This window comes from Zonotrichia albicollis, chromosome 4, assembly GCF_047830755.1.
Source record: "Zonotrichia albicollis isolate bZonAlb1 chromosome 4, bZonAlb1.hap1, whole genome shotgun sequence".
In the NCBI taxonomy this organism is placed as follows: Eukaryota; Metazoa; Chordata; class Aves; order Passeriformes; family Passerellidae; genus Zonotrichia; species Zonotrichia albicollis.
This window is the reverse complement of record NC_133822.1, coordinates 61,779,442-61,794,840: the sequence shown is the minus strand read 5'-3', so window position 1 is coordinate 61,794,840 and position 15,399 is coordinate 61,779,442. Positions and strand designations below refer to the sequence as shown.

Below are 15,399 nucleotides of genomic sequence, written 5' to 3'. Positions count from 1 at the left end.
GTCAAAACCTGTACAAGCAGGCAGACAATTCACTCTGTTCTGAAAGAGGAGAATTTATTAATCATTGCCTCAGTATTTGTAAATACTCCAGCAACAATTTTTTTCAATTTTTCCCTTTCAGTTACTCATGTGGGGCAATAACAAAACTGGGAGTTTTTTGTTCTGGGCTCGTTTATACCACCAATGCAGTAAAAATAATTGCAATCAGTTTATAGCCACGCACTCAAACCCTGAATTGTCTCCTTACACATCTAAGGAAATTTCAGAAGTTGGGGAAAAAAATTCCAAGTCTTTACATGATTCTTTCCTTTTTCTAGCATTCAACACATTATCCCTCTCTTTGCTTTTACATTTTTAATAGCTTAATTTTCGTAACTACCCTTTCAAAACGTCTCTTGTTAACACAGTTTTCATCAGATAAAGTGCACTGACAGAGGAGCCACTGGCAGAGGGAAAACAGCTTAGGTTTCAAATGCAGCATCTATGATAAAGGCTGAAAGAAGATAAGTCAATTGTTTCTGTGGCTCCTAAAACAGGATCAATGCCAGGCAATATCAGATCAAGGCACAGCTAACTCTCCTATAGAGAAAGCTCTTGGAAGAGAGCAGAAAGAGGCCACCACAGCTTGTCTACAGAGTTTGTTGCGAGCACAACTCTTCAAGCATAGCAGGAACCAGCTAAATATGTATGCCGAGAGACCCAGCTTCTCAAAAAAAAAAAAAAGGCTTGTGCACTTTCACAGGTGAAAGAGATGCTCAGAACTGAAATTCTGTGATTCTGGCATTGGAATGATTGAGGGAACAGTTCATGAATTGATAAATCTAGTGGCAAATGCTGATTATTCCAAGACAGAAATGTTGATGGGTTTCCCTAGTTTCTCAAATTGAAAAGTTTTGATTTTGTTTTTTTTTTGGTGGGAAACGAACTTATAACATTCCACGGTCCCCTCTTGCTCAGGATTCTTCACTCTACCCTTTATCTTCCTTCTCTCACAGACTTTTATAAGTCTGCCCTTTGGGGGACTGCTTTAATTCTTATGGGTTAAAGAATATTACATGGAATATCTACCCAGAAGGGTTTGATATCTATTGAATTAATGAGATACAGCAAGATCAGAAAAGGCTTCAAATTTGTGAGTAAAATCCACAGAATTATTTATTGGGTATTATCAAACTGGGCATACTGAAATGAGTGGGGTTTGAACTCTTCAGGAAAAACTAAAACCTGTTATAAATACAGCAGAATAGCCTTTGAGTAAAAATGTCAGTAAGGAAGTCCAAAACTTATTGGATGGAGCAGATAATAAAATATGGCCTTCTGTAAACATAAGCAATGGGAGAATTATCTGCTAGGCTCTAAACCTCACAAACTCACAGATCATTTTGATATGGAGGTGATGACCTCAAAGTAATCACCTGTGCATTTGGTAAGCAAGTGGTCCCCAAGAACACAACCTTCCTACTGCAGCACAGATTGAATGCACTTGCAAATGAGAAATCATTCAGTAGTATGTGCAAAAGGCTTCTTTTATGATCATTTTGAAAGGCAAAGAGGCATAACTAGAGGCTGCAGTCTGCTGTGAGATATTCAAAATTTGTTTTTTTCCATTTGCCTTTGGTATATTCTCAAAGACAGCACTCCTAAAAAAGCTCTTAATTTCCAAATGGATTTACTTAATGGGAAGTTTCTACATCTTTCTGACCCCTGAACAGACCTTGGCATAACAGCAGTGCCACACTATGCAAATGTCTCACACTTAGACTTCCGTACTTCAGAAGCCAACTTTTCATTTGAAAAATCTGATGATGCTCAGAGCTTGCTGTGCACTTTGTGAAAATGGTTTTCTTTGCTTATATCATTAGAAAACTGAAATGCAGGAAGGAACAGTCTTATCTGAGTTCCTTCAAAGGAAACATTGGCAAATTGATCACTTTAATGTTATTTGAAATAAAAATGCTATAATTTAGCAGTGGTGAGACAAATATGAGTACCAACATGCTGTTCTTCAGACCAACTTTGAAAATTCCATGAATTTGGGATCCAATTCTCTTACTTCCTCCCCCAAAATCCCTTGAAAACTTTTCCACTCAGTTTACCCTAGAACTATTACTGAATAAAAGCTAAACAAATTCCACTTTGCTGCTAATAGCTTTCTACTGCTCAAAGATCAGCTTTCTTCATTGAAAAGAAAGCTTAATGCAAACAGACTTCTGAACCATATAATTTTATATGGATTCAAACTCCACAAATATACTAAATAGACATCTTCTTTCTGTTGAATAATGTGCTTTGTGCTGTTGATTCAGTACACTGAGATATCTTAAAAGGAATTTCTTGATGGCCAGAAATGCCAGCATGTGGCTTTTCACTTGAGGACACCTTGTCCCTTTGATGCAAACAGATGCATAACTATGTAATTTCTGCAGTGGAATCATAAGCTTTCCAAGACCATTAACAGTGTAATAGGCTTTTAATTAGTGATCTTGTGAATTTAGTGACGAAAGAATGGAAGCACGAGTGGCTGTGTGATCTGGGGGTTCTAAATACCTGTAATGAGCTGTCATGCAAGAAAAGGTATGACAGCCTCTGAAGCATAAAGTTTACTAAAAAAGAAAAGACCCCTGCAGAGCTATTTTATGAGTTAATAAAAGAAAGTATGTTTTTTCATTTCTTAAGCTGACCCTTTATTGAAGGAACTCACACAGCCCAAGAGCATAGGCTTTTCTTTATTACCCACAACTGATACAGCACATCAGTTATGACTATACCTGGTGAACACAAAGCACAAAATGATGTATTTGGCAGGAGGTCATAAAAAGACAAGATCTTCTCATGAAGTGATGCTGATACTGCTATGGTAGTTACTTCACAAGGAAAAAAAAATTGAACTTAATTTGGTATGCATCATCTCGCCAGAACACAGTTTTATCAAGCCACTGAAAGCAGAAGGTTTCATCAACTCTTGGCCAGGCTCTCTTGGAGACGTTTCAGTCTGGTGGGGCAGAGCAGTCCATTAAAGCAGTCAGCTCAGCAGGCAGCTCCTCGCTCCCACTTCAGCAGGCTCCTGCTGGTGCATCCCCCTCTCACACACAGTCTGACTGTCAGGATTTGGCTCACCAAATGGCCCATCCATCATGCTGCACCCTGGGAGGCGATGGCCCAGGCCCAGAGCCCTGCCCTTCCCTGCAGACTCCCCTTTCCCTGGCCTGGAGCTGTCTCACAGGAGCGAGCACCGTGCCCCCGCTCACACAACGCAGCAGCGCAGCCTCTCCGTCACCTCGGCTGCAGGGCAGGGAGCAGCACCTGCATGCCCCACCTTGTCCATGCTCCAGCAGATGGCTGCTGAACAGAGACACAGGGTGAGCATGAGGGGAAAGACTCAAATTTTCCACTTGACCTGGACTGAACTGCTGGATAACAGAGGCAGCAGACATTTTACAGAATAAGCAGTTAGCTACCAGTGTTAAAATCATTCTGTTGGGCCACAGCTGAGATGGATCAGCTAGTAGAGCCTTGCTCACTTTTTAGGCTGAGTGAAAAGCAAATACACCCATGCATTGTTATGGACATAAGCAACAACATGCTTTTCCATAAACTTAATGAGAAGTGACTTTGAAATTAAATCTCCTCAGTATTGAAATATGATGGAACATTTGAAATTAAAATATTAGCTCTTGTTTGGGCAAGAAGGAAAATTGAGTTTTCTCAGTACCACTGAAAACAAAGGCCATTTTAATTTCTGAGCCAAACTAGAGGAATGAACATTTGAAGCAATCACAGCACATTTATAAGACTTGGGGTGGCAAACCTAGCCTTGCAAACAACAACTAAAGTTTTGTCTGTGTAGCAACAGTAACAGGAATAATAAACTAGGGCAATATCTCCAGGAGGCTGTTGAGTCAGACACAAAAAGGTAACAATTCCAGGTTTAACAAGATTAGTTCAATTAGTTCAACAAGAGAGCAAAACAAAGAAATCATCACATTTAGGCATTGCTACTGAAAGAAGTATTGGTGCGAGTGCCAAAAGAGCACCATCACTATACATTACTACTGAAGAAATCAGATATTAAAAATTATCTTAATATCTTAATTAATAATCCTGATGGAATGAGTTCTGTGTGTGTCAGCAGTGTGCCTTTGCAGTCAGGAGGACAAACACTGTCCTGGGCTACCTTAGCAAGAGTGGAGCCAGCAGCATGAGGGAAGTGACTCTTCCCTCTACTGCACACCAGTGAGGAGACATCGAGAATGCAGGGTCCAGTTTGGATTTCCTCCTGAACCCAGTATGAGATGGATGTTTACAAACGAAGGGCTGCTGAGGTGGTCTGGGGGCTGGAGTACATCATGCATGAGGGGAGGCTGAGGGATCTGAGTTTGCTGAAGCTTAAGCTGAGAGGGAACTTAGCTGAAGTTGACTGCTCTGTAAAGGCAATATGCAGAGCAGTGCATAGGGAGAGGGCGAGAAGCAACGGCCACAGGTTGCAATACGACATATTGAAGCTGAGTAAAAGAAAACAAATGTTTTCAAAATAGCAACAGAGCACATGGACCAAACTGCAGCACCTCCTTCTTTGGAGATTTTCCATACTTTTCCTGTTTCAGCTTTGAAAATCATTTTGCTTTGAGCTGAGGCTGGGATCACATCATCTCCAAGGGCCCCTTCAAACCTAAGTCATACTGTGATTCTATGATTCATGATGCTTTTCCCCAGAGAAAAGGGAAATATTATTCAGATTCTGCTTGCAAATTATAAAAATGTTTTTTAATACCTGGAGACCAATCAGTTTATACCAAAATTACCCTTTCCTCAAGATCAGAGTTGCCAATATTTGTAAAGCAAATGTGTAACAGCGTATCACATAATAAATGTTCAGCACAGGCTGAACATAACACTCCTACACAGTGAGACAAAGAACATTGATCTGATTATGGTATTTATTTACATAGAACATTCAATTTTTAAAAATGTTTGAAACCCTTGGCTTTTCTAATTCCTTGAAGACTGTTTAGAATCTCTTGTTTTTAACAAATTTCAGCTGTGTTTTTTTCCCCCTAAAGCACATAACTGGTTTGTTGTGAACGAGAACCAAAATCCCAGGAGTGAAACCCAACAGAAAGACATTTCACTGGGGACAAAAACAAAAAAATTTTTGTGATATCACTTGCCAGTTTTACATGTGAACTTATAGACTTGGACTTTGATGGACTGCTATCAACCAGCCATGTTAAAAAAAACCTAACCAAACATCAGAACCAGAAAACAACATTATATCATTCCTTCTGTCAAAAACAATTCAGATAAGCAAAGCATCAAAAAAAGAAATTAATCTTTCACTTCTATGACACAAAGTAACCAAAGCTCATATTACTTGCTTTATGCTCTGAAGTAATATGTGAAAGACTAAAGTTAGTGGTACAGACAAATATTGTGTAAATGACCTTTGCTTATCAATTAGTATGTAACTGATTTAAGGAAATTGAATTTTCACAGTATACCAGAGTTTTTCTGCAACAAAAAATGGTTGGATTCACTTTTTGCTGTATGACACCATATGAAAGTATTAATGACATTTTTAAAAATTTCTATGACTGCTTTAATGAAAAATATAATCAAAGGTTGTTAAAAGAAAGTGATTTTTACAAACAGGCTAGCTTCAGCATCCCCTCACGCCAGGAAACATTGGATGCATCTGTAACAAGAACTTGTACCTTCCAGTTCTTTAACATGGTATTTGTTTATGCAAATACATGCAAAGTCAGGACACAAAAGATTAAATTAATGCATGCAAATGCAGATTTTATTCATGGCTTAAAACAGAGCTCTTAGAAGTATTACAAAATCTTTCCAGTAGCATTTATGACTTCATTATACACTTATCCAAGAGTCAAAACCTGATGGTGACTCATTAATTTCCAGCATGTGAAATTGCTTTATTATGAAACTTCACATTCAGAAATTGGCTGATTTTAGCAGGTAAAACTCTCTAGCTCCATTTTACTTTCATCTTACAGCACCATCCCAGTAAAGGAGAATATTGACCCAATGTGGTTAATATATCTGAAATTTCTTATTTGATACAGAGAATTACATTGCTCAGACTCAGGTTAATTTATCAAGCCAGCTGGATCTCTCTTACCCATGGTGCATTAGACTCTATGGTTTCAGGATCCCCAGGCCCATTCAAAACACTTAATTGGCACATTGAGTCTGATTTTTCACTTTCAATGAAATTTTTCACTTTCACTCCTCCAGTGAGAAGGTTATAAGACAGTAGAATATAACTGGTGTCTGAGGAAAAAAAAGTACTGGCAAAGCATTCATCCATTCAGAAGTGTAGAAGTTGGTCTATGCCTCACAACCATAAGCCTGTGCTAGGTACAGCACTTATACATACAGTACCTGATATTGCTTGCCTCAAGAATAAAATAATTTAAATTATTATAAATGAAGGAGATCAAAACCCATATGCTTCTGGCTCTAGACTTCTGTGCCTCCAAATCACAGTGTTAAAATCTGGAAATTTTTTTCATGTTCAGGAAGGCTGTCTTTTTATTAGTGAAAGCTGGGTTTGTGTATTCCACCTCATGCCAGAAACCAATTACCTGGTGTTTCAGCAAAGCATCCCATAATACTCAGCTTGCAAACCATTGCTAGCCCTAAGCTCCTGATTTACATGCAGCCTTCCCCAAAAGCTTTGAATATCAATTTTTGACCCCACATGTAGTCAGCTGTTTAAGAATGCTGGGGGCACAAGGAGCTTGTGGAGCAGAGGGCTCGGAGAGGCAGTAGGAGCAGGGCAGGAGCAGGGCTGGATGCAGCTGGGGCAGGGCAGGAGCAGGGCTGGATGCAGCTGGGGCAGGGCTGGAGCAGGGCTGGGGCAGGGCAGGATGCAGCTGGGGCAGGGCAGGAGCAGGGCAGGGGCAGGGTAGGACAGGGTAGGAGCAAGGCAGGATGCAGGGCAGGGGCAGGGGCAGGGTAGGAGCAGGGCAGGATGCAGCTGGGGCAGGGCAGGAGCAGGGCAGGATGCAGCTGGGGCAGGGCAGGATGCAGCTGGGGCAGGTGGCTGCAGGAGCAGCAGGATTTTAGCCAGGGCTCCTGCACAGGTCTGAATGGAGAGAAAGGCTTTGCCAGCTGGGGAATCACTGCAGCAAAGCACATGAATTGAGATGACTACATACAGGTATCTCACAGGTTAAGGGAGAGAAACAGCAGGTATGGATCAGCTGACATGCCAATTCTGTGCTATTTTTCCATACAAAATATCCATCCATCCATTGATGCTGCAGCAGCATCACCCATGCATAGTGCATGGGCAGCCTAGGAAAGAGCTCCATCCTCTGATATCCTAAACAAACCCTAGTTGCTATCCTTTAAAGATTGCCCTCTGGTCACCAGGAATCCAGGAGGTTTATTCCTGCAGTCATCTAACTACAATATTAAAAAATGGATCAACTTTGAACATGCAATACCGTATTGATTGATTTTATGCTTGAATTTTGCACTACAATCTGTGTAAGTGGGAGTTTTCATTATAAATCTCATTTTGAAGGCTTTATGACTAGCCTGTTTCAATTCTCTCTAGGCTTAAAACGTGTTAGATATGTTTTACACTAGAAGATAAAAATTGTCTTGAAAATGAAAAAGAGAGTGAGAGAAATAAAAAGAATCGTGTAATTTTCCTTAACTACAGGAACATGTTTTGAATAAAATTTATGAAAAACTTAAATTTGACAGTCCTTATTTTTCATAGTTTGGTATTTTTGAAACAGTAGCTTAAGAAATTTAAAATGTAGGAGCCTACACACATCCATAAGAACTCACTCCCTACATGTTGGGCAAAAGAGATGTAGGACAAAATTGCCTTTTTAGTATTACTGAAATCACTAGACTTATATGCAAGAACATAGGAAGTTATTATGAATTATTATTAAAATTATGAATTTTCCATTGTTCTTCTTTAATGAGGCATGAAAAATTTCAGGATATATCTTTCCTAGTCATGCAAATGAGAGAGACAAAGTGACTGAGTTTTCAGGAGAGTCAGGGTGGGCCTTGGCAAGGATGCTCAATGCTCACAAGCACAGGGTAGAAGTTCATGTGCAGTGTATGGATAGGTTCTTTCCCGCCTAGTGTGCTGTGCCTTGTTTCAGCCTTTCTGACCGCTTTTAAGATTTGCTAGAACAATAATGTTGAGATGATTAACAAGCACCTAACAATTTATTGGCCAAGCCTTCATCAGATAAGTCAGGTCTCAGGTTGAGGTTTTAATGTTGAGGACTTTCTGTTTCCAAAAGTAATAGATGTAATCTATTACTAAGTAGATTAAAATATGAATCTAAATAGCTGAAAATACTTTCCTATTGTAAAGTTCCTGTATTTTTCAGATTCTATTTCCTACACTTCAGCAGTTGTTTAGGCATATGGTAAGTGGTATAAAGCCACACGAGGCTCCTAAAATTGTAACAATGAACACAAAAATATCAAAGTGAAATAAGTCACTCAGTAGACAGCTTTGCTTACCTGTGTATGACCAATCAATCTCTTCAATCAGTTTCCGCTGTTGTCTATAGTATCCGTACACCAAATCTGCAAAATAGTCATAATTTACAACATTAAAACCAGAAGCCTAACAGGACCTTGAAGTCTTGATGACATCCCCCCAAACAAGATAATCACTGTTTTAATTAATGATGAATAATTTACTTTATTTTTATCTTAAACCTCAAATGATAAGTACTGGTTAAACAGAATTTAAAGATCATTACCATTGTAGCATATTAAGGGCACAAACAAAGCAAACAGAAGATTTCCAATCCATCCTTCCTTCCTTCCTTCCTTCCTTCCTTCCTTCCTTCCTTCCTTCCTTCCTTCCTTCCTTCCTTCCTTCCTTCCTTCCCACAACAATTTCTCCTCTTCTAGAATTTATACAACTCTCCCACGAAGAAATCCTGTTTTGTCATGTCATTTGAAAGAACCATTCTAGATGACCAGGATGTCAATGACAGTTAAATTTTTGCTTCAGTGTGGTCATGACTTCACATGACTTCTGTAATTTAGTACTACTGATACAAGATAAATGTTTGTACTGTTGATACAAGATACATGTTAAAGATAATGAATAAATTGTTCTAAAATTATTCAGCATTTGAATATCAATATTCTAAAATATTCAAATACTTTTCATGGCGTTCTATCATCAGCACAATTATAGCTAAAATATTACTTATATGCCAATTAATTTGATGGCAAGAGAAGGTTAGGTACTAGTTACTTTTAAATGATGTTAATTTTGTCTAGAGAGAAATATCTAAGTGTATAAATGCTCATTGACTTACTCTGACTACTGAATAATCTTCACTGTTATTCTTTTTATGCCAGTCCTAGGGAAATTCTAGCAACAGAGTGATATGGGCAAATAGATGACTATGCCCCCTAACAATTACTAAAGCATGTAAATTGCAGATACGTGGTTTTTGAGATCATAATTTCTAGAGCCATAATATAAACTGTCATTACTGTTCTAGAGAAGTACAATACAACTTATCTAACAAATATTTGCCCTCAAGCATGTTGAACACATATATGGATTGCTTCCTTGAGAAAATGCCAGAGAATTTGGCTCATACTCTGCAATAAATAATTTAATGAAACACTTTCATAACATTCATTTCTTTTTCTCTCATGCAGAAATGCAGTACTGGTTACAGGATGTTAAATCATAATTCCTATTTGCAAGTTTATGTGTTTATGTGTCTTACAGTGACGTTCTGCTACCTAAATGAGGCCTATGTTTTATTAACTTAACCACACTTCTACCTCTTCCATGTGATATGACTGTCATTTAATATTTTTCTCTTCTCCTTCTCCCTCCCTGCCAAAAATACCAAACTATGTCTTGTAACAATGCACAGCTTTCACTCCTGACTAAGATCAAATCTCACAGGTAAGTAAGGGCAGTGGAAAAAGATTTACATTCACCAAAGGTTTCTTTGGACCACATTTCCAAGTCAATGTGCATTGTGCCTGGTCATTCAATTAATTATGGAAAAGAAAGCTGTGTAGGTTGTGATTCACAGCTGTCAGTTAATGTCTCCACTTTCCTCCTTTATCCATTGTCCTCCTAATTGTTACTTCCTGAAGCCACATGCAAACTAAACAGGGCCCTGGGGAATAAGAGTTTCCCACTACTTTTTAAATTTCATAGGGAGTTCTGATGAACAAGGAGTGATAGTTTCAATGAATAAGAAAAAAATGGGCAAGGTTCATTTGTTTGGTGCATTACACACTTATAGACCCAGTAAATCTTACAGAAAATTTTTAGAGATTCCAGGAGGTGTCAGGAGTTGCTACACCTTCCTTCCTCTGTTATTCACCAGCTGTGTGCCCACAGCCCCTCCACAGCACACCCACAGCCATGAACCTTCTTGCATCTGCAGAGACTTTCAGTGGTTTGGTCCTGTCTCTTAGCACTTTAAATATGTGGCATAACTAGGGAAGTAAAGCAAATTTCATCTGGGACTGAAGATTCATAGCTAGCATGAGTGGTGGAGGAAAGTGCTGTGTGAGTGTGAGGTTGAGCCAGGCAGCAATTGTTCCTTTGAGCTGCTGGTGTAAATTGCCCTGGGAAACACAACCATGCATTCTATTGCTGTGGAAACCATCAGGTTAAACAGCTAACAGTGTAGAGACCAGCTGGAAAGAAATTATTTTGTTTTTAGTTTTATTTTATTTAAAGCTAACAAATCAACATGCCTTTTGCTGATGATATATGACAGCAGGTACTTCTGTTTAAATTCCTTGCATTTGATATAAATGAATATGGGAAGAACATCTTCACCAAAAAAAAAAAAGGCAAAACTGATGTCAAGTTTGTGGTTTTATGCGTATATCCATGATACTGATTGAGTTTGATCAGCTTGACAGTCTGCATGACTGCTGTGACACTGACTGACGTCTACAGCCAGTGCCTAAAATAGTCAGGATTTTATTGGATGAGGTGCTGCTTTATGAAGCAAAAAATACCAAATATTCTTTTTTGTTTCCAGGAAGCGATTGAACATGTTTCTATAAATTGTTGCTTTATTCACAGAACAAGGAATCTTGGTTTTGGGATCATGTTTTAAACAGTTTTATGGTTATCCTTCTACGTCTATTAAGGAGACATGCAAGGTGTCATTAAATGCTTTTTCTTCCTGTTTCACTACCTCCCTCAAAGTCAAATGTTTCTGTCTGAGGCTGTAAGACTTGCTTCTTTTTATATTCTGTTGAAACAGTGTGTGCCCCAGTGCCCAAGGCCCATGAAATCAGAAATAATGGTGGCAAGTGCTCCCCTGCTATTCACGGGTAGCAGGACAGACTGATTTGTGACTGACCCTGTCTCATGTTCAGTCACAAGGGCAAAGAGAGAACATGAGCTCTGGTTAAAGCATAGTGCTAGGAGTAATAAGATCTTGGAGATACTTTTTCCTGTCTAAAAAGTATAAATAACCAGATTTTCTTCTTTCTGACATCAGTCTGATATTCCTTTTGTACTTGCTAGCCTCAACTGAGTTTATTTTGATTTAGTGCTGTGAGTGAAACATTTTAATCCTCAATATGCATTATCTAAAGGTGAAAAATTATTAGCTTTAATGATTAACAGAAAGAATTTTCTGTGAGGGAGATCCTGTTGATTTGACATTCTGTGCCAGAAAAAAAGAGCCAACATAGAGGAAATAGGACCTTAAACCTCTGAATTCTATTGGAGAAATTCCTCTCAGAGATGCTGAGGCAACAGGCTCCAAGTATCCACCAGAGATCCCTCTCCTAAGCCTTGCTATAAAAGGGCTTTCTAAGGACAGTGCTCGAGAGTCTGGGGATGCTGCACTCCACGTGCTGCTTTGCTACAAAGGATACAAGCTCAGGCATAATCTGGGACTGACATTTATACCCAGGATACTGTAATTTTACCCTTTACGTCCTTTGTGCCACAGCAGTGTCAAGACACACCAGCTGTCAGACTCAAGAGGAAAAAGGGACAATGTCCTTGTGGTTTTACCTCCATTCACCCTGAACCTGTGAGTTGCACCTGCAGTGGAGCTGGCATTTATGAGAATCTGACACCAGAATGACTTATTTATGGGAACTGGGACACATTAAGTAATGCCAGCATTAGTGAGATCTACAAATAGGACACCGATGTTCTGCATGTGCAGAATGGGTAGACATTATGAACTATGCATTTAGATTAAAAACATGATTTGGTTCTGGAGTACATGGTCCATTCAATGTTTTCCTCCTAAAATCTAATTTGAGAGCAAAGAGGATAGATTCTAAAGTCATAAGCATTCATCTGGTATAAGTGGATCATGACAATGCAGCATAGTCATGGAGATAAAGGCTTTGTCTGTATTAAAATTCCAATTTACATGGGGAAGATTCAGTGCATGGTTCTTAGGCCAAGGAAGTGCACAGGAACTCTCGGAATAGCAGCAAGGATGAGCAATCACTGAGAACTGAGATAATCTTCTCTTTGAGGAATATGGAGGCTCCTGTTTCAAGCCAATTGTGCCTCACAAGAGCTCGGCTATGTACACTGGTATTACTGACTGCAGAACTGGGAAGCTATGAATATCAGAGGATTACACAGGTTTGGAAACGATTTTAAAATCTGTGAAGGAGAAATCCACAAACACTTCTTAAACACAGTGACACCACTTTTGGCTCACTGAGTCTATTGATAAAATTGGGAGGATTATAGTAGCAAATTCTCATTGCATATTTGCCCTCTTTTAATCCACTTGCCTTGTCAGCTGGCACTGGTTATTAACAAAGACAGGTTATCAGGCAAGTAGCTTATTTGTAGATTAATATATACATATCTTCACTGGAGAAGAACTAGGAATTGTAGAACAAACTTAAATGGTAGGGTAACAGCAATGCTTACACAGGGAAGCTGAAAGAGAATCTGTGCATGGCTAGTGGCTAAGAAGGGAGACACCAGAAAAAATTGCTGCAAAGAAGTCACAAAGAGGAAGATGAACTGCAAAAATGGCATAATAATAAATTTTAAAAAAAGAAGCTACATGTAATCAAAAAAAGAGATGATCAGTGCTTGTCAAATCTGAAAAGAATACAATTAAATATTATTATTGGATTCATTATACAGGTTCTGCTTCTGAGAATGTTAAACAGAGGTAAAACAATATCACATCTGATGATAAATGGAGTGCTTCTTTCACAATTTTAATTTACTTATTTTAGCCTCTTTCCTTGACAGGATTGTCATAGAATCCACTTCTATATCTTTCATCAATCTTACGATGCTGCAGCTTCATTGCCTCAACTGAAATAACTCTAATTTATACTGACAGAGGAAATGAGAAGATTCAGAACCCAACTTGGTAACAGTCTTGAAATTTTAAAAGGCAGTAGCTAACTATAAATCCTGTTAGCAGAATGATCTACACTTGCCAGAGTAAGGCCTCCCTCTTCTTTGAATGTATTTCATTCTGTAATGCCATCTGCAAAATTCTTAACAACACAAAAATACTTTAATAACCCTACTCTACAATTTCATATATTCTTTTTCTCTGAATGTCAAAGTGTCTAAGTCTTCTGTCAAGACCTGTCTGAGAACTTTCCCAGCCTTAGTGAAACTTAAAAGTATTTTTTTACCCACAGTTTCTTGTATGTAGGCTTATTTCAGGCTTTGGTACATGATCAGGTATATATAAAGACAGTCAGTCCCCTCCATCACACCTGAGTGTGGGCTGCTCATCCCAATACATATTGACAAGTGAGACTTTTTCTACACTAAATATAAAGCCAAAATAAAAATCTTACCATTTGGCCGCTGTTGTGTTTATTTACTAACACAAATTGTGGTTTAGTTAAAAAAATTAGAAGAAAAAGTAGAAGAAAAAGACTGACTGTTTTAATTTAAAAGCAGCTATTATTAAGCACCAGAGTGGCACACTGCTTAGTCCACCTGTCACAACTTTACAGTGGATAGCCATAAATTAAAAATATAATACTTATGGCATCAACTAAGGTTGATAAATCTCATTTAATCACAATTTTCCAACACATTTGTACATGCAAAGGTAATATGGACTCCAGTTTGACCAATTTAGGTTCTACTCCTCTGGAATTTTACATGCTGAGGTTTAGAGTAGCTCTGAATTTCCCAAGCAGCCAGTGGAAACTGGGAGGGACACTCTGGGGTATGACTCAACATGGTTAAATGATGGGCTGCCACCTTCACTCTGACTCCAGGCAAAGCAGTAGGAAATGTCAGATTCTCCTTCCCCTTGGGATCTTGTACACCCAAATGGTCTGATAGAGTTCAGCCTCCCACACAGCCATTTCCCAACAGATAAAGAATTATCTAGAGCAAACTTTAGGGCTTCTCTGGTCACCAACATAGTATTGAAGTGTCTGCTCACTGAAACCAAGGTAACAAGACAGCTTTTAGATGGGAGAGTGGTACTTAGCAGTGCTTATCTTTGAGGAGGCACAGGTAAATGAAATTAAGTGCCTGTGAACCTCTTGGGCTGGGCACAAAGATTTGTCAATAATTTAAAGACCTGCAGAATGAGAAAGCCTTGCAAAACTACAGGACAAGATTGCTGCTGAAGCACCTAAAACATGACCAAAGCCAAAACCAGGAGGGACTTAGGAAGTCTGTAGTTCCCCAAAAATGTTACACCATTGTCCCATGTATGAACTGAGGCAAGGTGGTGTTTAAGATAGAAATTGGAATTGATACTGAAAAAAAAGCAAGTACCAAGGAGTGATTTCTAACACATAGTCTTTTATAACTCTGTTGCTACCCAGCTTGTTTTCCCCATACCCAGAGAGTCTTTTAACACAACACATGTAAATTCATGGAATCGTACAAATAAAAAGTAAATCCAGACCATACATGAACAAACAAGAAATTAATCAAGTCAGGGAAACTATAGACATTTGATTTCAAAATTAATTTATTTCTCTTACAGCAGTACCAGAGAAGTAGGAAGGAGATAAAAACAACTGAACTTTCTTTAAACATAAACAGTAAATGTAATATAATTTTATTTGCATAATCCTCTTATAGTAAAGGTAATATAATTTTATTTGCATAATCCTCTTCAACATTCTAGGTATTCTAATAACTCAAATGATCCCAATTTCTAGTAAAACAATGTGTCAAGTACTGTAATAAATATAATCAAGAGTGAAGAATATGAGCACTGCTTCTTGTATTGTACACCTAAGTGTAAAAACTTTCACAATTCTCTTTCCAGCAAACAGGAAATGCTGTGATAAAAGTGCAATGAAAAATAGAACAAATTTAACTCCTATATCCAAAATCCCAGAGTCCACATTTAACTGGCTTTTGGAAAGTTGTGGGGTTTTTTTTAAATACTATGC

At 38.5% G+C, this 15,399-nt stretch overlaps 1 protein-coding gene across 7 annotated transcripts in view; it reads right to left on the bottom strand.

Annotated features, from left to right (window-relative positions):
* The window catches only part of PTPRZ1 (protein tyrosine phosphatase receptor type Z1), a 131,363-nt gene that overhangs the window by 82,119 nt on the left and 33,845 nt on the right, over positions 1 to 15,399 (bottom strand). For all 7 annotated transcript variants that reach the window (XM_014275906.3, XM_005481948.4, XM_014275907.3 and 4 more), the window contains exon 2: positions 8,524 to 8,589. In XM_014275906.3, coding sequence (XP_014131381.2) covers positions 8,524 to 8,589 — 66 coding nt within the window. The remainder of the gene's footprint in view (positions 1 to 8,523; positions 8,590 to 15,399) is intronic.